The sequence below is a fragment of the Oreochromis niloticus genome, linkage group LG17, assembly GCF_001858045.2.
Source record: "Oreochromis niloticus isolate F11D_XX linkage group LG17, O_niloticus_UMD_NMBU, whole genome shotgun sequence".
NCBI lineage: Eukaryota > Metazoa > Chordata > Actinopteri > Cichliformes > Cichlidae > Oreochromis > Oreochromis niloticus.
In genome coordinates this window covers 35,426,073-35,446,860 of record NC_031981.2, presented here as the reverse complement: position 1 = coordinate 35,446,860, position 20,788 = coordinate 35,426,073, and the positions used below count along the sequence as shown (strand labels likewise).

The 20,788-nt window shown below is 40.0% G+C and overlaps 1 protein-coding gene across 1 annotated transcript in view; it reads right to left on the bottom strand.

The window, feature by feature from the left end:
* The window catches only part of camk1da (calcium/calmodulin-dependent protein kinase 1Da), an 86,413-nt gene that overhangs the window by 7,803 nt on the left and 57,822 nt on the right, over window positions 1-20,788 (bottom strand). The window contains exons 4-10 of the mRNA XM_005460394.4: window positions 11,916-12,054; window positions 11,381-11,507; window positions 7,048-7,123; window positions 2,621-2,733; window positions 1,924-2,002; window positions 1,679-1,766; window positions 913-1,174 (exon numbers count right to left, since the gene is read on the bottom strand). Of these exons, the coding sequence (XP_005460451.1) occupies window positions 913-1,174; window positions 1,679-1,766; window positions 1,924-2,002; window positions 2,621-2,733; window positions 7,048-7,123; window positions 11,381-11,507; window positions 11,916-12,054 (884 nt within the window). The remainder of the gene's footprint in view (window positions 1-912; window positions 1,175-1,678; window positions 1,767-1,923; window positions 2,003-2,620; window positions 2,734-7,047; window positions 7,124-11,380; window positions 11,508-11,915; window positions 12,055-20,788) is intronic.

Below are 20,788 nucleotides of genomic sequence, written 5' to 3'. Positions count from 1 at the left end.
GGTAATAAATGTAACGCTGTTCGGGCCCTTAGCTCATGTAATTTAGTGTCAATTTTATTGTTCAGAGTTGTATTATAAGCCTGGCCGTCTACTAACTCAATCTTTGCTTAACAAGGTTTACCACTGTTCATTTCTCTCGCACTAAAATCCAATCCATTTATGAGGTTCTTACCTTGTACGTGTCTCTCTTTTTTCTGTCATTGTAAAAGCAGTAGTGTGTCTATCTCAAAGATGTAACTAGAGCTACACCAATAAACCCCACTGCTCCATCTTTGAGATGAGGTATTAAGAGTAAATTTGTACCGTACTTACATTAACATCATTTCCTATCTGTTGTCAGGGCTACCCCTCTAAAAAAACGGAAATCCTGCTGTTTATATTTTCAAACAGCACATTTGACTTTTATAATGAAAAGCAGTGTTTTATAGAAATACAGTTAGGTCCATATATATTTGGACAAGAAAAAAGTATGGACAAGGCGTGGAACAGCTCATGATCCAACTGTAAAGTGGAGACAGTGTGAGGGTTTGGGCTTGCATGGCTGCCAGTGACACTGGGACACTGGTGTTTATTGATGATGTGACACAGGACAGAAGCAGATGAATGAATTCTGAGGTGTTCAGTGACATACTCATGCTCAAATTGATTGGGCAGTGTTGCATAATACAGAAGGTCAGTGACCCCAAACATACAGCCAAAGCAACCCAGGAGTTTGTTAAACCAAAGACGTGGAACACCTATTCAGTATAATCAGGTAAATGTAGTTTTTCTGGAATTGCCTCTGCAAGGCACTGCGCTGCCACACTGTGCTCTAAAATTTTGCTCATTCACTGTTACTACATACTCCTATGTACAGCTCACATATGTTCTCTTAACTTTCTGATGCCACTGACACCACTGAATCATACTCACATTCCTTGTGGGGAGCTGCTATGTTGTTATCTATGGAAGAGATCTTGTTGGCAACAGCGCTGGTGCTCTGGCTCTGCGCTGTCTGGCCGGTATTTTGGCTTTGAGCCGGCTGGTTCTGGCCCGCTTGGCTCTGGCTTTGGGCTGACTTCTGCGTCTGACTCGGCCTAGTCGGTGGGTTGGAAGCGTCAATGCTGCTCCCCATGCTGCTGCCAAGCTGCAGCCGCCTCATATGCCGAACCACGGCAGTGGCATTGAACGCTTGCTGTGAAGAGCATAGAAACAAAAGGAAAAATCTGATCACGAATCCTTGGGACAATGCATGCTGAGCCATCACAACTTAGGTCTGTACTAAAGTATACCCTGCTTTATCATCCTTCTGTACACTAATGGGAACTATTGTTTAAAAAATTAACATCTAGCTGTATTTAAACAGAGGTCAAACTAATGACTGAGACCATAAACTCTTGAGTTCAAAAACCAGGTAATATTATGGTAAAATACATTGTGTTAAAATGACCTAGTAAATAATTTTCATTTGTGGAACATGGGAATTGTTTGAAATCTGAAGTTTGTTCTTATTTCTTCTGAGTTCCTTAGGGGTAAATAGCTGTTGAGAGGTAGAGCTTACCCATAAGGCAAGCCAGGTTTTTATTGCTGAGTGATTCACCTTCTAAAAACAGTTGGCTGAGGAGCTGTAATAGGGTAATGTAGTCTATTGCAGTAGAGCCAAAACCACAGAGAATAAACTGCAGTAAACAAAATTTACCCTCCATTTGCTCTTGGCAAAGTTCTTTCTGATCTGCCGGCTGACTGACTCATGGATGTTCTTGCAGAGAGCCGTATCCCCAGCGATCCTGAGATATATATATACCAACACAAAAACACAATTTCTTAGTCAATACTTCTGAATGCACATCAATATCCATATTGATTTGATGGATTTTTGTGATGCTGTTGTGTGTGTGTGTGTGTGTTTGTGCGCGCATGTGTATGCTTGTGTGTGTTTCTCACCAGGGGTGTCTGAGTGCCTGTTCACAAGTGAAACGCTTGGCTGGGTCTTTTTCCATCAGTCTGCTGATGAAATCCTTGGCTGGGAGAAAAACAAACCAAACATATAAACACCACATTGTTTTTTACTACGATAAAACTGTATTCTTGACCAACCCGCTCAGAAAACATTTTGAGACACTGAAAATCTTTGACATTTCGATCAGGGAAAGATAGATTCAGATGTCAGATGCTGCACAGAGTAACGCACTGTTTGGTTTCTACTGAGAACTTGGGCTGTGCGTACCATCTGTTTTTTACTGTATAAGCCAAGTTGACCTCTGTTAATTCTATATTACTAGCAATGTGCAGGAGTGATTTCTATTTGCTCTGAGGAAACTTGACACTTCTGAAAGCACAAAGCTTTTCTTGACAGTCCATAAATGCGATTTTATCCCCACTAACACAATAGACTGGTGACTGAAATAGACTTCCAGCCAACAGAATGCTGGTTTTACTTCCAGTCTTTGCACGTAACTGTGCTGGTAATGGATGAATCCACGTATCGCACACACTTACTCTCGCATATTTTTATTCCATGCAGATTAAATCAGCGACTATGATGGAAAGGTGGCGTGTGGGCCATATGTGCTACATGATGGACTGAGGAGGCAGAAGGACAGATGGTGGAGGAAGGAGGAGGAGGAAGAGGAGGCCTCACCTGAGTCTGATATGTCATCCCAGTACGGTGCATCAAACTCGTAGTCAGCTTTCAGGATCTGCTCGAACAGCTTGGAGTCGTTTTCGTCGTAGAATGGAGGATAACCACACAACCTACAGACGAGATATTTATTCTTTTGGTCTAATCTTTAACAGTCACTTATTTTCATTAATAAATAATTTCACTGATTACTACACAGTCTCTTTACTTATTGTCACCCTTTTGATATGACTGCCTTGCTTAGGACACATAGTGTTAAATGCTAACATATGTGCATATAAGAGACAGACTAGATCTGTGTCTGTATGGGAATACTGTAACCCAGGTTAATCTTTGTTGCTACAATTTACACATGTCCCTTAAATGCCTCACATGTAGGCAACAGTGTAGTGCCACAGGCAGATTTGTGTTTCTGGACATGAATTTGACAGGTTTTCTTTTTCTCTTTTCAAGATCCCTGAATATGAAATGAATATATTTAATTTTTAAAAGGCAATAAACTCGTTATTCAGAGATTTACAGCCTGGAAGGATTTTATTACTCATGGCAGAGACCACAATTTGACTTAAAAATCCACCCACCCTTCATTTCTCTGTATTTTGCTTCCAAGAATAATAAGAATAATGTAATAACAAAAAAAAAAAAAATCAAAATTTTCCTTTGTACACTGGCTGTTTTTTCACCCATTTTGTACCCAATGATTTTCCGAGGTTTCTTTTTTTTGTTAAGTCACTTAACACTGAGCTCTGAATCACTGAAGCATAATAAAGCACATAACCCATAGGGATGAACCAGTGTTGTTTCTACACAGACAACAAACTGGCAAAGAGCCCATTTTAAATTGTATCTTTATGCACTTTGTTACTAGAAGCCTGCTGCACAAACACATCACTTGTTCCCAGATGAATCTATGAAGAATACCAAAGACAATAGCAGGCATAAAACAGTATTGTTGCACTAACAAGGTGATTCTCAAACAGCTATTTAGCTGAAAACCTGGTATATCTCAGCATGATGTTCAGTGTGTTCTTAAAAAAAATCCAAAGAAACTGAACGAGTGGGGGACATAAGAAGATGTGGCAGGCGTAAAAAAATAGCCACAGCAGGTGATCATCTGCTGTTCACTGAAGATTCTTCAGAAATAATCTCAGTGGAAGGGTGCTATCAATAAGCCTTTGATAGCCAGGCTTTGGTATACAAAATTACACATGAACTGGACTAAAAATCAGTGGTAACAGATCTTATGGACTGATGAATAGGAATTTTAAATTTTAAGTTCAAATCATCATCAGTATGTACAACAGTGAGTGTCTACTGACATCTGCAAAACACGGCTCTGTCGTGGTTCCGGGCTGAATTTCAGCCAGTGTTGTTGTGACAACTGATGAAATTATGAACATAGAAAAGTCAGAGTCTGATTGGCAGTGGCTTCATTGTTTAGTATGACATGATCCCAAACCCACTGCCAATGCAGTAAAAGCAGACCTGGAGAGAAAAACACACAGTGGCCTACCAGAGCCCAGATCTCAACATTACTGAAGCAGTGAGAGATCGTCTTGACAGAGAACAGAACAAAAGGCAGAAAACATCCAAAGAAGAGCTTTGAATGTCCTTCAGGAAGCCTGGAGAACTATTCCCGAAGGCTGCTTAAAGAAATTACAAGATAGCTTGCCTCAGTTGTGTACCACACTTTTTGAAATACATTATCAGATCATAACGCATTACCTATTTAGACTTTGGCGCTAAAAACAACTTTGTTAAGTACTGGGGTAGGTTTAGAAAAAGATGATAGTGTACAAGCTTCAATTCTTTTAAAGCTCTGTTTTTCTGGTTGTCATGGTGATGCATCCCTGATTTGTGTGGATCAAATATGTGGTGAAGATAGCAAATATACATCCTATTGAAAACTTAGTAAAAGATTATTGCTGACTGTCATGACTACGAGTCTGGCTGTAGGAAATCCAAGGTACTATCTAAAAGGAGGAATGTCCGCACTTCAGAATACATCTGTGAAGGCAGGCTGTGGCTTGCAGTGGTCGCTTTAACACTGGTAACAAAGAACAATTTTCAGTCAAGATATAAGCACTTCAGTTACTCTGCTACCCTCCAGTACCCCTGCTAAACTTGCAAACTTGAATTAATAGTAGGTGGCGTCGCGGTATTGTTGTCACATCTGAACATCTGAACTTGAACTCAGAGCAGTGTATTACTGTGACTGTGTAGTAGCAGTGGTAGTTGGCTGTATCGCCTTAATCACGTTAACATGAGATTACTGGTTCCTGGTGTCGATGAGCACAAATGAACTTAAGTTCGAGTTTGATTTTCCATAACGACACAAAGCGGAGCAACAGCAGAGCTGCTGCTCAACCAAAAACACCTCATTACCGAGGTTCTGGATGCACCAGGAGATTTTCATAAAAACTCATTAAAATGCCGTTCTCCATCGATACACACCGGAAAGAAAGAATAAAAGGGAAACGCACCGAGAGAGGAAGGAGGACTCTGCCTGTCGTGAGGGGAAAAGGGCTTTCTGTTTTGTTTTTTTTGCTTTCTCATTTGCTTAAAGACTCACTTGTCACGTTACTCGGCTGACCCTCCACTCCATCGAACACACACACACACACACACACAAATACACTTGCACTCGGGATCCTGGCTGATTATCATGGTTGATTACCTGATGTGATCTTTCCACCTGAGCAGCAGTTAAAACCTAACAAGGTCTGAATCCCAACGCTAATTGTGCTAATTGCAAGCAGGGAATTGCTCTTTCTTTTACCCTGCACGCACACAGCACCACATGGACATACACATACACAGCCATTTCCACTGTGCTGTCAAATCCACCAAAAGCTTTTTACTAGCAAAAGCTTTTACTTCACTACTCACCACAAAGTACAGCGTAAAATGGGAGAAAGACAGAGAAAAAGTCAGCTTGAGAGAGTCACGTGAGTTTGTTTGCACCTGCTTTCCTCTCAACCACTGTGAGCTCTCTGATCACTCCATCTGACCTCAGGTGTTAAACATAAATGAAGATGCAGAGGCAACATACACCTTAAAATAACTCCAACAGTGGCGTACTCAACAACAAGATTGCAGTCTGAGCACACAAACATGGTTTCCATTGTTCACCAACACTGCTGAAAAACAAGAAAATCAAAATGAAATCTCGTCCAAAGCCTCAAGTCCTTACAAGGCCATTCAGCAGATCTCCATCTAGCTCTGATGACGACGTACAAGCAACATCTTCTAACATATCACACATGCATGCAGAAATACAAGCAGTGTTAAAAATCTGATGCACAGGGCGCCTATACAGTAAGTGTTTCAGCTCCACTTCCACAGTGCTTGGGAGCAACTGATAGTACATGACAAGTATTCACAAACTAACCAGGGTTGTGTGTTTGTAGTCGGAAAAACATTACAACTGACACAGTGGTTTTGTGTGTGTGCAGGGCTAAGGTAAAGTGAGTCACTGCGTGTGCCTGGCTTTTGTATTCACTGCAGAGCAGTTACTCACGACTACGTGAATGAAAAGGGTGACAAAGACTAGATGGAGGTCCGTTTAATGAGTGTAAATGTGATGTGAATGGAATGCATGTTTACAGACAGATTTTCCAGTTAAGGTGTTTCAATTTTGTGATTCATACATGGCTGAGGCAGGTTTCCATAGCCCAGCTGATGATTAAAAAACTACTAGTATGAAAATGGCTGTTTTGTTGTGCTGTTATAAAAGACCTTCATTTGATTTAATTACAAAGATTACATCCAAGGGAACTTGTAAAATGACTTTAATAGCTACACAGAGATTTGATATAATGTTTGATGGAAGATTTGGTAAAAACGTGTCACAGGAGGAAAACCAAAGGTGTAAATAACACACTAATTAAACACTATTACAATAACCTACAACTGCTTCATACCTGCGTCTAGACATGGGTTATTTCAGTTATTTCAAAGCCTGCATGGCCTCAAGGGGGGACAACTTCTCTGGTCTCATTGTATAGAAATCTATGAGAAAATGACCCTACTTCTTACTGGTTTTATGACTTTTGTTAACAATTTCCTATTTGGCTCATAGTTTCATCTACAAGTTTGTTTGTTTTTTAATTAACAAAAATTAATTCACCTTACAGCGTCACGTGACTACAATGGATGGACAAGCTAATGGTTAGCAGTCATGTGACTAAATACAAGGCAAACCTGTGAACGTATTTAGCTGATTGACTTGGCTGCATTTCTGGCAATGAACACGATTATCACAACTTGAATGATAAATAAGGCATCAAGAATTCAGATTTCCCACCGTGACCATGTGATACCTGGTGCTAATGGAGCTTATGTGCTTTATGGTGATGTCAGTCATGGTGATTGATGGAAACTGCTTCCTGTACAGTGGAATATAAAGGAGTTTAATTGGTACTTACAAGATGTAGGCGATCACTCCAATGGACCAGCAGTCGACCGCTTTACTATACGGCTTCTGGGCGAGAACCTCTGGAGCTGAAAGAGAGAGGAAGAAACAAGCAGACACAGTGGGGTTAGAGAGAAAACCGGCTTTGAAACAACCTCAGTTTGGTGGTAAAACTAACTACAGTGCGTTTTTACTTTTTCAGCTTGAGGTCCAGTAACAACTGCGGTGTGATTTTTATATGAAAAAGGGGCTGTTTAATGAGACTGAGTACAGAGAAAATAAGCATGTCTGTTCAAATTAAAATCACATGCCAGTTCGGTGCACGGTGGGAAATATTCTGCAGGAGGTACAGATTCTCATAGGTGCAGAAATACATGGTACAACTAGCTCCAACTAGCTCTTCTAGTTAGCTTCAGACCCATTTTCTGTGCTGCTGGTGTCGGTAAGGGAGGCTTTCCAGGCCCGACCTTTCTCTGCAGCTCATTACCGAAGGCCCTGGACAGAGCAAATTACTGATGACAGCGAGGTCACCGTAATATCACCTCACACATGCATACACAAGGCTCTCGAAATAGATTTGGCATGCTCACACACATACACACAGAAGGAACACCAGTCATATCTAAGTCAAAATATAAACTTTGCACACTTGTGCTGAATCTGAGTGCTTACATTTGTTTATTAGTCTAATCTGACTCATTGTGTGTGTGTCTGTTCTGGGTTTTCTGGACGCAGAACTGGAGCATTTTTACCCACTGAGATCACCGTGTCTGCAGCTCACTAAGTCCAGAGTCGGTATCACGGTACAATCATAATGTGTTATTTCTTAATAGTAAATCATTTAATTAACCCTGTAGTGCTAAATTCTCTTTGGCTATGTCCTATTTCCAAGCGTTTTTGCTGGAAGAAGCAAATTTGACAGTTGAAAGTTTTCATAATGATAAAATGAAAAAATAACAACGAAAACTGAGTCTTTCATTCAGACGCAGTTGTAAATGGTCACCTTCTTTGATTCTATTTTCACACAAAGCACCTTGAGTGGAAAAACTGCAGGAGTTCCTCTCGCAGATGAGAGAAATTGATGCAAAGTTCGGACCTTTCAAAGTAAAATGATGCGACTTTTTTTGCTGACTGGGTGAGAATGTGAACTGACTCTTTAAAGACAGTACACCAAAACAAAACCCGAAGAACAGCTGGGTTTTTGAAGCGCTTGAGTCAAAGACAGCTGGAGTTCTTTCAGGTTCTTGAAGATATTTCCCAACTCATCTAAAAAGCCACTCCACTTCTGCGAGTGGCTTCGACTCAAGCACTTTAGTCCACCATGACATGGACGATTGAGAACCTACACAGACACACAGCTGGATTTAGTAAAGCTGCCCTGCAACAAAAACGATTCAACATTTATGTACCTTTCTGTGTGAATAGTGGGGACTGATCTGTTTATGCGAGTTTGGTCAGCGCTTTTGCAAATGTGTGTGCCATCACCGAACCTCTGTCTTCTGTAACACGCAATCAAAGAAATGCTAACACACAAGCAGATTAAAAGCAGATTAAGCGCACTGCACACTGAGATTCACACAAAAATGAGATATAATATGATACAGAGCATGACTGTCTGTCTCAGAGTGATAAGCATGACTGGGGTGTGTGAAGAGCACAAACACACATTGCTCCAGATGACATGGGAAGAAAAGAGATGATGCAGGAAGTTTAAACGGCGTCAGATGGGAACAACATGTGCTCATTTAATTTTTCACGTGTTTGTTGGCTCACAGGAATCATTACGGAAACAGCTAAGTCAAACTAGTCAAACTAGGTCAAACTTTGTAATGCTTGGAGAAGGTCGAATGAACCCAAAGAGCTACATCTTAGACTCTACAGGCCTAACAGCGCATTTAGAAAACGAATGAACAAGAATGACTTGTTCAGGAAACAGCCTCTTCTCTTGAAAAATAACGTGGCAGCACAAGTTTGGTATGTAAGGTTGCATTTGAACAAACCAGACTATGGAACAATGTCCACACCAAAGTGAGGATCTTTGAACATGACACATTGCCAGGTTGAGAGAAAACCAAATATGGCACAAACACATCAATTCTCAAGCTTGGTGGTGGATGAGTAATGATTTGGGCTTGTTTGGCAGCCACAGGACCTGGACACCTTGCAGCTATTGTGTCGACCATAAACTACTCTGTTTATCAAAGTATTCATGAGTCAAATGTGAGGCCATCTGTCCAAGAACTAAAGCTTGACAAAAATGAAGTCATGAAACAGGACGATGATCCCAAGCACAGTAGCAAATCTGCAATAGGGCTGAAAAAGAACAGAATCAAGGTGTAGCAGTGGCTCAAAGTCCAGACCTCAACCTGATTGAAATGCTGTGATGGGACCTTAATAGAGCCATGCATAAATGAATGCCTATAAACTTCACTGAAGTGAAGCAACTTTATAAAGAAAATAGGACCTAAATTCTTCCACAATTATGTGAGAGACAGATTAAAGTCACACAAAAGACAATTACTTCAAGTTATTGATACTAAAGATGCTTCCATAATCCACTGAATCATGGGGTGTGGATAGTTTGGGGCAGGGGTCGGCAACCCGCGGCTCCGGAGCCGCATGCGGCTCTTTAGTCCTTATACTGCGGCTCCGCTTGGTTTGGGAAAATAAATTAGAAGTATTTAGCTGAAGTGCATTTTATTTGTGTTTAGTTCTTTTTAAAAAAAAACTTGTAGTTCTATATTGGAAGATTGTTGTGATTTTGAAATATAAAAATAAAATAATATTTTATTATTTTTTTATCGCTCAAAATAAGCATCACACTCGCGGAAGCTGGTATACCCGCCGAAACGCCGTGCATTTATCGAGACTTTCAACCCCAGATAGGCCAATTATGGATCTTTGGATCCACATTATGTCGGCAGCTGTTCTCCACCGTGAACTATGTTAAAAACAAACACCGCTCAGGCCTCACAGATGACAGCTTACAGTCCTGCGTAAAGATGAAAGCCCCGATTTGCAGACGCTGTGCGCAGAGGTTCGGGACCAGAAGTCTCATTGTAAACATATCACGGCAGACCCGACGATGTTTCTATGAACACGCTTTTCAGCATCTCTATATTGACCACGGTTGCTATACGCATACAGCCGGCTGTAGCTTTTCAGCTCACAGCCCGACAACACAACAGCAGAGAGAGCACAGACTTTAAGGCAGCGAGGCGTGATTGCGGGTGCCGCTCAGGTGCGTCCGACTCCCATTCAGCGGCACTGCAGACCACGCCCCGCCACACACATTAACAAGGTAAAATAGATATTTAGGCAGAATTTTGCAAATATCTATTTTTTTTAGCGGCATAGTGCTTTTTTTCCAATTACTTTTTAAAAGGGTGGCGGCTCACAACAGTTTTGGTTTGCTACATGGATCATTTTAGTTCAGCTGGGTGTCTTTCCTTTTGTTATTTTTCTTTAAGAGTTCAAAATGTGTTAATTACATAAATAAAATGTAATTTTCTCTGTAGCACTTCATGGATTTTATAAGCAACACGCCTTAGTTGCTCGGTGGATTCTTTTAAAAAGCAGTGAAAAACTTTTCTGTTCAAACAAGCCTTTTGTTGATCTACGTATTTTATATTCTTTACATTATTTACATTTGATCTTTTACATTGTGTATAATGTCTATTGATTGTATTGTTTATTTTAATATTTGTGTACAGCGCTTTGTGACTGCCTGTCTGTGAAAAGCGCTTAATAAATAAACTTTACTTACTTACTTTAGTTGTTCACACAAAGCACAAAGGTAAAAAAACAATATATACAGTGTTATCTTCATTTTAGATTTCAAAAAGTATTTGCGGCTCCCAGTGTTTTCTTTTGCGTGGAAACCGGGTCCAAGTGGCTCTTTGGGTGTTAAAGGTTGCAGACCCCTGGTTTGGGGGGTTTTTTGCAGTGAAAAACTCTCTTTTTCTCTTTTTTTTTGTGCAGTCGTTAGTGTGTAATGCCAGATGTGAAAGCAAATGGAAGGTCTGGATGAACTGGACCTTCATCTCTCATTACAGCATTTTGCGACTTTAGACAACTTGCAATTTATCTGTGTAAACAAGTAAGCTAGCGTTAGCAAACAGTTGTCAGACGAAACCACAATAGATTTTTTTTTATCTCCAAAAACAAATAAAGGTCCCTTTGTTTGGTTCTGGCTAATGTTAGCTAACACTGGTTATTTACTTGTATGTCTTTTAATGACCAAAAACAGTAACAGCACTAACAGAGGGGATAAACTGTGATTTTAAGAGGAAAAAAATAAGAACGTTGAGGACAGGCTGTTGGTGGTGACGGTGTGACCGGCTTACCCACATATCCTGGCGTGCCACAGGCAGTTGACATGACGTCACCACTGCCCTCCATCTTTGAAAGACCAAAGTCACTGATCATAATCTTGGACTCATCTTGAGGATTAAAATACAACAGGTTCTCTGGCTGAAGAAAGAAAGAAAGAAAGAAAGAAAGAAAGAAAGAAAGAAAGAAAGAAAGAAAGAAAGAAACAGTCTTTGGATTACAATTTACTGTCACTTTGTCTAATGTCTCAGTCAGTTAATAGACAGACAACCTTACTGCTCATTTTACACAGTCCTGGTTAATGGAGGTCACTCTGACCAATCCCATTCCTTCAAACAGCTGACACACACTACACTCACCCACAATGCACTGCATGTGTTGAGCTGCTGCCCTTATTGCAGCAGTAAATCACAGGCTGTCAAGTGAGAATGAAGCACTTGTGTGGATTTAAAGTGTGGAATGGGAGAGTGAGTGTTTGTGTGTACGTGCGGTAAAACCTCAGTGAAGAAGCAGGGAATGTGTGTGTGTGTGTGTGTTTGAGTGTGTTACCTTCAGGTCTCTGTGCACGATTCCCATCTTGTGCAGGTAGTTAACGGCGTCCAGGACTTGCCGGATCAGCGTGCTTGCGTCTTTCTCCGTATAGAATCCTTTTTCCACGATTCGGTCGAACAGCTCACCGCCAGACACCCTGCAGGACAGGACAAAGGGTGCATGTGGGAAGAAGAAGACCTTACACACAAACACACACACAGCAGTATCTGGTAGCAGGCTGGGGGGATTTGCTGATATTTTTGGTAATTTATGAGCAGTAGAGGTTCCCAGCCAAGAGTTTGTGGAAATGGTGAGCCATGTGCCAGCTCACACACATGGACAACCAAAAACACACACACACACAGACATTCCCTGTAGCTTTATAATTGTAATATATACACATTTCTTTTGAAGATGTGCTAAAAGTTGGCAAAGCATCCTTTAAATACAGCGAATCCTTTCATTTCTTCCTTCATACACATTCTCCACTGACTTAAATATTTTCAAACTTCTCCACAACTGCACTGCAGCTCACAGAGTTTTATAATATTTCAAGAATATTCTTTAATCTTTATCCTACTTTCTTTTCCTTTCACTGCAGCAGAAGCCAAAGAAAAAGCTTAAGTTAAAATGTCACAGTGGAGCAGTGGGGGGAAAGACGTAAGAGCAAGAGGAGACAAAAAGGACCGACGTGTGTGAATTTGTGCATTTGTGACTGCAGTAGTAGATGATTAAAGATGAGCCTCAATCTTACAGAAAGGATAATTCCACTTCATTTGTTTTTCTTGTCCCAAAATGTGAGCGGCACATCAGATTCCATGAATATAGGACAGTTCAATTTTGAGAAAAGATTAGGGAAGGACAGAAGACAGTGTGTAAGTATTCAGTGAGAAAAAACCCCATCTCCCATCAAAGTGATGAAAAGGTTCTGAAATATTTGCAATGCAGCTCACACTGTCAGCAGTCAGAGAAAAAAACTCATTTGTGACCCAAGAAAAATATTTAGGAAGTAAAAGGCAAATTTCTCCACCCCGGGGCAATTTCTTTCAACAGTTAGTGTTAACTTTTATGACTCGAGAGCACATGAAATAACTTGTCCAGGTATACACAACATTCATACAGTTTATGCAGGTGAGAACAGCCCTCCACTTAGTTAACAGACACATAGCTCCCCCTGCTGGAGAGGACCATCTTAATTGCCCCAGTAATCTAAACGCTTCAGTGTTAATTTTTATGATTACAATTGCAATAACAGTACAGAAGATCTTAGTAGTTAGCAACATTAGCAGTAATAGAATACATTAATACCATAATATAAAGAATGAGCACAAAAACATGATAGAAGTAGAATGCCTTATACAGTATGCTTTGATTTACACATGAATAAAAATGACAAAAATAAATATACCCTTCATTTATAGAAACACACCCATGGCCAGGAATGTGTACATATGACAGAAAGGACACACATGGATTCACAAGGGCAAACATGTCCACACACACACAGATCAGATTCGAGCATACAGTTCACGCTGACGACATAAAAAAAAAAATCTAAAAGAACCACTAAACCACTTTCTCTCTCCTCAAAGAGGACAGCGACTTGTTCAGTTTTAGAGAAAGTAATGCCTGGGCATGACAAAAAAGGGCTGAACACACAAACACACACACACACACACACACACACACACACACACACACACACACACACACACACACACACGATACAACGGAGATCAGCCACCAGGCTGCATTGTTGCATAAGTGTTTGCGTAAGAAGACCATGGCAATCAGACAGGAGCTCCCACACATGCACAGTCACACACGTACAGATACAAGGGCAGGACCATATACACACATATACAATACACACATGCATATAAGTACACACAGTGATAAAAGGAAATGCAGAAATGCAGTGAAAGGCGAGCACAAACAGACCAAAATCAAAACACAAACACGTGCAACGTCGTAGACACAACACACAGATCCTAAGATACACATACACCAGAATAATGTCTGCCAAATTACCCACATTCATCATTTCTCATTTGATATATCATTGCAAAATGCGGGAGATCAAAGATCCCGATGTCAACAATGCTCCACGCTGTGCTGGATATGGGTTTAGCCTACAGTATTTCATCTAAAAAATCAACAACAACAAAAAAAGAGATAATCTGCACCACCTGCTGCTGTTTGATTATCAGCTTTAAGCATCATACTCCCAGCCTCATGTGACCTTGGCTCCACTAAAGCAGGTGTCCCCACCCAGGGCACAGCCCCCGACATCCGTCACTGTCAGCAGGGGAAGACTTGTTAAACACACACATAATGGCCAAGTCTAAAACCGCTCAAAGTATCACCCTGTTTTTTCATTTCAGGCAAGAATTCTGCAGCTGCAAAGATTTATGTCTTTGATGATAGCTACAAATGATTTTAAATGAGTTTAATTCCACAGTAAAGAAATGTGATCAGCAGCTAAAAGCAGAATCATAGAGTACTACTCCATAACATGAATCAGCATGGCATTTGCTGAGTACTCTCCCAGGACAGGAGAGAAATATGTTCCCCATGTTTTGTGCGTCAGTCTCTGTCTCTGTGTTAGCTGTTGCCTTGCTTTTTTAACTTCCTGTTTTATTTGAGCTTTAATAAATTAAAGATGAGCTTAATGTTAATCCTGACTGCCTGTGAGTATGCATTTGGGTCCTTATTCACCTACATATGACAAGATGTTAATCCTGTCAGCAGTCTGGATTCCTCCATATGGTAAATGGACTGGTTCTTATGTTATATTTGTCTATGCCTAAGAGCTTTCTATCTGACATTTACATTCACGTTCAGTATCTCGCCCAAGGCACTTTCAATATAGACTGGAGCAGCCAGGGAAACCTCCAAACCACCAACCTTCTGATTAGTAGATGACCTGCTCTACCTCCCAAACTACATCCCAAACGAAGAGCAAAAAAGTGCACTGTTCTTCGCCAGTACATCACCGCTGCTACGGTGACAAACTCCCATGGTTAATTCCTTGTCTCAAAGCTATTCCTGCCTAGAATCTGCCTTGAAAATCTGTCTGCTCAAGCCACTCTTGGCTGTGGATGACACCAGCATCACTCCATTGCATTGATCCGCTGAATCTTGTAAAGGAACTCATCAGCTCAAAACCTGCCTGCCCGCTCTTCACCTGTACCGCCCCACCTTGGTAAACCAGCTGAGCTCCTATTTATCTCTGTAGAAGGTAAGACAATCTTAAAAATTTAGATGACCTCATGCTATGTACTCACCACCCATATATGAGTATTAGTATTCTCTCTCATCTCTAATAGACCTATGTGTCATATCTTACTCAACCCAAAACACCTTTTAAACTTGCACACAGTTACCTGAGTCTGCTCACTAAGTCCGGTTTATATCTAATGATGATATTCTGGCCATTTTATTTGCTAGTAAAGACCAGGATGAGACAAAACACCCAGCATGAGGGGTCCACAAGCTGGCACTACTCCTAGTGCCAGTCCCAAGCATGGATGAATGGGAAGATTGTATCAGGAAGGGCATCCGGAGTAAATTATGCAGATCCATCTGCTGTGATGACCCCTTGGGAAATAAGGGAGCAGCTGAAAGTACTTTACCTTTATTTGGGGAAGACACACAATTATATAGCTACTTGATATTATACAACCCCCTCTAATCAAATTTCCCTGTTATTACAAACAAAATATTATGAGACATAATAAGATTGAACGAGTGGTTCCTAGGAGCTCTGTAATCCTTAACAGCAAATAATCTAAAATGACAAACTTTTTCTCTTAATCTTGTGTCTTCACATCCATCTAGAGACAGCATCCATCTATAATCTATCTGCATCCATCTGTGTGATGTTTGATGATGTCAAGCCACAATTACACACAGCAACACTGCTGTGACTGCAAAAAGAACAAAAGAACCCACACTTCGTTTTGTTTCAATTAATTATTGAACAGGCATGCTGGACGCTGATGCATGGGCCCATCTGCAAATCAATGCATCCTGTTTTTCGCTCTCATTTTATTCTTAAAGTTCTGACTGATGCTTGGAGTTCCAAGTAATGATACGTAACCCCACTGATATTCTTTGCCTGCCATGCTTAGACAAGTGCATCAAACAGGTTAAATAGCTTTCACCTCACCTTGTCTGCAATGTGTCACAATTGTGCTCTAACTTTGTTAACATGTACTTGCATAGCCTGGACAATAATTATATAATTCATTTATTTTAAAAAACAAGCAGTGAGTTTCATCTGAAAAGCTGGCTTTAGGGCAAATTAAGACTGTCTTGATAAATAAATTCATGTAACACACTATACAATCCTTAATATGTGCAGAAAATTGAATTCCATGGAAGAAGCTTCATCGCCTTCTCCTGGCAGCCTGCCACATCCTGTTTGGTGATATTAGGTTTCTTCTGAGGAAAACTCCACAGGATACCTAAGCTGTCATGGTGTAATGATGGAGAGATCCCTGTGTTTAAAAGGGATGAAAGGAGTGACTATGACTGGCTATGACTATAGCCACCTTTAACAAGCTCACCTATAATGTATTTTTTCTAATCCATCCTCATATTGGTGTGCATTAGCCACACCTCTGCCACACTGGGCTGGCGGACTGCAATGTAGTGCAGGGCTGTAGGGTGGAATCATGACACCCTTGCTTACGATGCACGAACATTTTTGAAAAGTAAATGTTGCAACAGTCAGCCCGCTTGTCATGTCACTGTGCCTCATTCATCTCTCCTCTGTCAGCTGATGTGTTTACAAGGAGGCAGTGCTATTACTCTCACCGGACGATGGCTGTGCATCGCTGATGACGGCAAGCCTTATTTTCTGCTCATCACAGCAGAGAGACAGAGAACTGACCGCTGCCTCATTAGCTGAAATGTAGGAAGGAAAACCCCACTCCTGCATTTACACCTCCACTCTGCTTTCTTTGATCTCAAGCTTGTTTTTTCACGTGAACACTTAACTGAGATTAATTGTCTAAAGTAGCATGCAAACACAACAATTACCCTAATTAGATTATACTCCATATCTGTGTAAAAACAACCTGATTAACACAGTGAGACAGCTATTAAGCAACAGCACAAAAATAAGGTCTTATTGTGGCATTTATTCAGGCTTTAGGAGAAAATGTTTCTGTTTCTTATTCAGAGAACAAACACGGACACACACACATGAATATATATATGTATATATGTATATATGTATATATATATATATATATATATATATATATATACATATATATATATATATATATATATCACCCCCAACCAGTCGCAGCAGATGACAGCCCCTCCCTGAGCCTGGTTCTATCGGAGGTCTCTTCCTGTTAAAAGGGAGTTTTTCCTTCCCACTGTTGCCATAGGTTGCTCACGGGGCAGGTTGTCTGATTTTTGGGATTTTTTTCTGCATTATTGTAGGATCTTTACCTCACAATGTAAAGCATCTTTAAGTAACTGTTGTGATTTGGTGCTGTGTAAATAATACTGAATTAAATCCTTTAAAGACCCTGCAGACCCAAATAACTAATCTGATTAGGTCTTTAGTTAAGGTGAAGCTAGCGTATAAGAAGTATAAGTAGAGAGAGAAGAGTATCATGTAGGGCACGCTTTTAAAGGTGCATACTGTAGAACATGGAAGAGCTCTAATCAGGAAAATGCTTCTATAAATGGATCAAGTTGGGTCTTTAACATCAACTTTTTAAACTGCTAATTATAGCTGACTTGTAATTTAACTTAGGAAACACATTTTCTGCGCAGCAATACAACCGTAAGAAAAGACCACAAAAAAATCAATACGGTGGACAACTCAGGACTAATTGCAATGTTTCAAGACTTTTGGAAGAGCCCCGACTGAACGGAAACCTATTCTGCTCTTTTCCAACTCCAGATTTTTATTCTTTAATCGAGCAGCTTTGCATGACTCACAGGTCAACTAATCCTTATTTATCTCACACCGGGACTTGGTGCAGCCCCTGAGTCTGAAACAAGTTATTTTAGTTCCCTTTCCCCTCCCTTTAATCCAACTTTCTTCTCAGTAGCTGCCCCTCAGTCGATGTGAACCTGAGATGACTATATTAAAGATATCCTCTGTCAGTGACATCTTACTTAGAGTAGAAAAAAACCTGAGGATTTAGCGTTGTCTGAAGCCTCAGCTTTCGACTCACAGGTATCACAGCCTTTGTACTATTTTGGGGGTTTTTAAATTCATAGTCCTATATTTGAGGCTTTTCTGTTTTTCAGGTTTGTGGTGTTTTGATTCTTAGTTTTGGGTAGTTTGAGGCTTAGACAATTCCCTTTGCAAGGTTTCTAAGGTCCCTGCATTTTCTTTATTCTAGTGATAAATGTTGCTCCCTCATTGTTCCCTGACTTTATGTTAGTTTTTTTTTTTTTTAAACTCAGGTCAGTGTTACTTTTGGTTACTGTTTCTGTTTTACATTAGAGGTTAGTTTTCTGTTGTTTGCTATGTTAGTTTTGCTTCCCGTCAGTACTCCAGATTCCCTAATTGCTCTCGGTTTCTGTTAATTATGTTCGTCTTTACCTCATTTCTCCTGTTTGTCACCCCCAATCAGTCATCAGTGTATTATTTATAGACATGTAGAGATGTATTATAGAGATGTGTGTCTGAGCATCCATCATTTTAACAAAATGATAACAATTTGGTTAAAATATAGAAAATTAAAAAAAGACTAACAGGCCCATTCTAACTTTTAGCCAACCAATGCCCATTTCCCCATAAACTGGACTATCCCTTAAACCTCTGTTAGCATTTTCTGCAAACTGTGCATCACCTATCTTGTAACAAGACCAAGAGCCATGTTCGAATGATGTTTCAGTCTCATCTGAACACATCCAAACTGTACAAATGAACTAAAGAAGTGAAATACAGCCAACAACCCAACTGTCAGTGGACAATCCACAACAAACAAAGGCTTAAAATTATGAATACTGACAAAAAAACGTTGTCTGCTTCTGTCGAGTCCTGCTGATTACAAGCTTCCCACAAGCTCAATAGAAGAAACTGAAAAAGCTGATACTATTCCAAAGGAATATAGAAAACTGTATTAAGAATCCCAGGTGCTACTTTGTTTGGATTTATTGAAAGCCAGTTCTTTTATTTATTTATTTTTTTTTACTGATATGCAATTCACAGCACAAACAGCATCAATATAAAGCCCACATTGCACTCGCTTGCATCGATTTTCATAGCAGCATGGGTTGATTGCCTCCCTGCGGTCAAGGTTACGTAAGACAAGCTATGATGAACAGGAATGAAGGAAATTCTGTCAGACTGCATTGATCTGCCAGACTGCAATTACATGAGAAATCTACAAAAATCCTTGTTTTTAAATGTGGTTTCTGATTACTGAATAAGAAAACCAGCACACTGCTGAATACAAATGAGGTTAATTAGTACTGTAATGATCAGTAGAAATGCAGCTATTGCCAAGCTTCACTTTGCAGAAGCACTGTTGAGTTGGTGCTCTGGGAAAACGCAGCTTTTCAGTTACCATTTACAAGAACAGTTGGACACAGCTGCACAGGGTTATGCAGAGATGAAGCTGCAGTTCTGTGCTTTGCTTGGAGAAGGACAGCATGCAATGCTGATGCTAGATCAAAAAGAATTCTGAGCTACTCTATCTTTTGATCCTTTCACATTGCCTTTTATATTATGACAAATTCATAATACATCTGGGCATCATAACTACAACTGACACACTGAAATAATTAGATCAGCACATGTACAAATAATCACTATGGGCACATTTTGTTTCTATCCAAACTATGGTTATCTCAGGCAATTTTGGCTCTTACAACCACCATGCCACTGTGAAAATGTTCAGTTCAACAGCTTTAGCAATAGTATAAAACATGTACACATTATTTGCAAATTAATATGTAAGTTACCCATATGCCCAATTTGTTATATATTCAAAGAGGGTTAATCATTTAACCATGTTTGAAGCTGACCTGTGTTCAAGCAGATTGTACCTGGAAAAATAGTGAGCAGGAGGAAGACATAAAGAGAAGGAAAGCAATGAAATAAAAAAAAGCAGAGGGAAGATGGTGTGAAAGAGGAGAGGAAAAGGGATGGAGGGTTAGAGGGAGGTGTGAAGAAGGATGCGATATCAGAGACCGGTCTTTCTTGTTACTGTTCTTTTTCTCAAAGAAATAAAACAGCAGGTACAGCCAATGTCTTTTGGTTAATGAACTACTGAATTTCGAAACCTATGTTAGTCAAAGTAGAAACAATCTTGCCTTTGATTCTTAACCTTAACTTTAACCACAGTCACTGCAAGGTCAAGTGAGAGCACTCAGCGATAATAACTTGCTTCTTTACCAAACAGCAGTCATCTCTGTTAACTGGCTTATTCATGACAACAGGAGATTTAATCCAAATGTTAAGATTGTAGGTTAACAGCTTAACACAGTTAAGACCTTTGACTGGAGTCTGGCCAACAGAAGGATTTTAAGTGACGTAAAAGCTTAAGGAAACTGTGTTTCTTAATTTGTCATCAGAATGGAGTGAGGAGAAAAAAAGCGCTGCCCAGACGTAGTTAATATGTGTTTGTTATGTCTGGAAAGTCATCCATTTATTTTGCCATCAACATATTAGCATCTTAGCTAGCTACCTAGGACCTAGAGATTAGGTACAACCTTGGAAAAGTAAGTAAGCAAATGTAGATAACAAATTTACAAATTTTACAGCAACGTTGATAGGAATCTTTGCTTAGTACACTACAAGTAAAGTTTCTGCTTCTACATTTTTAGCTCGTAGACTAGCTTAATTTAGCTAATTTGAAACACTTCATAATCTAATATTACTAAGTGAGTGCTGACTTTATGGCGAT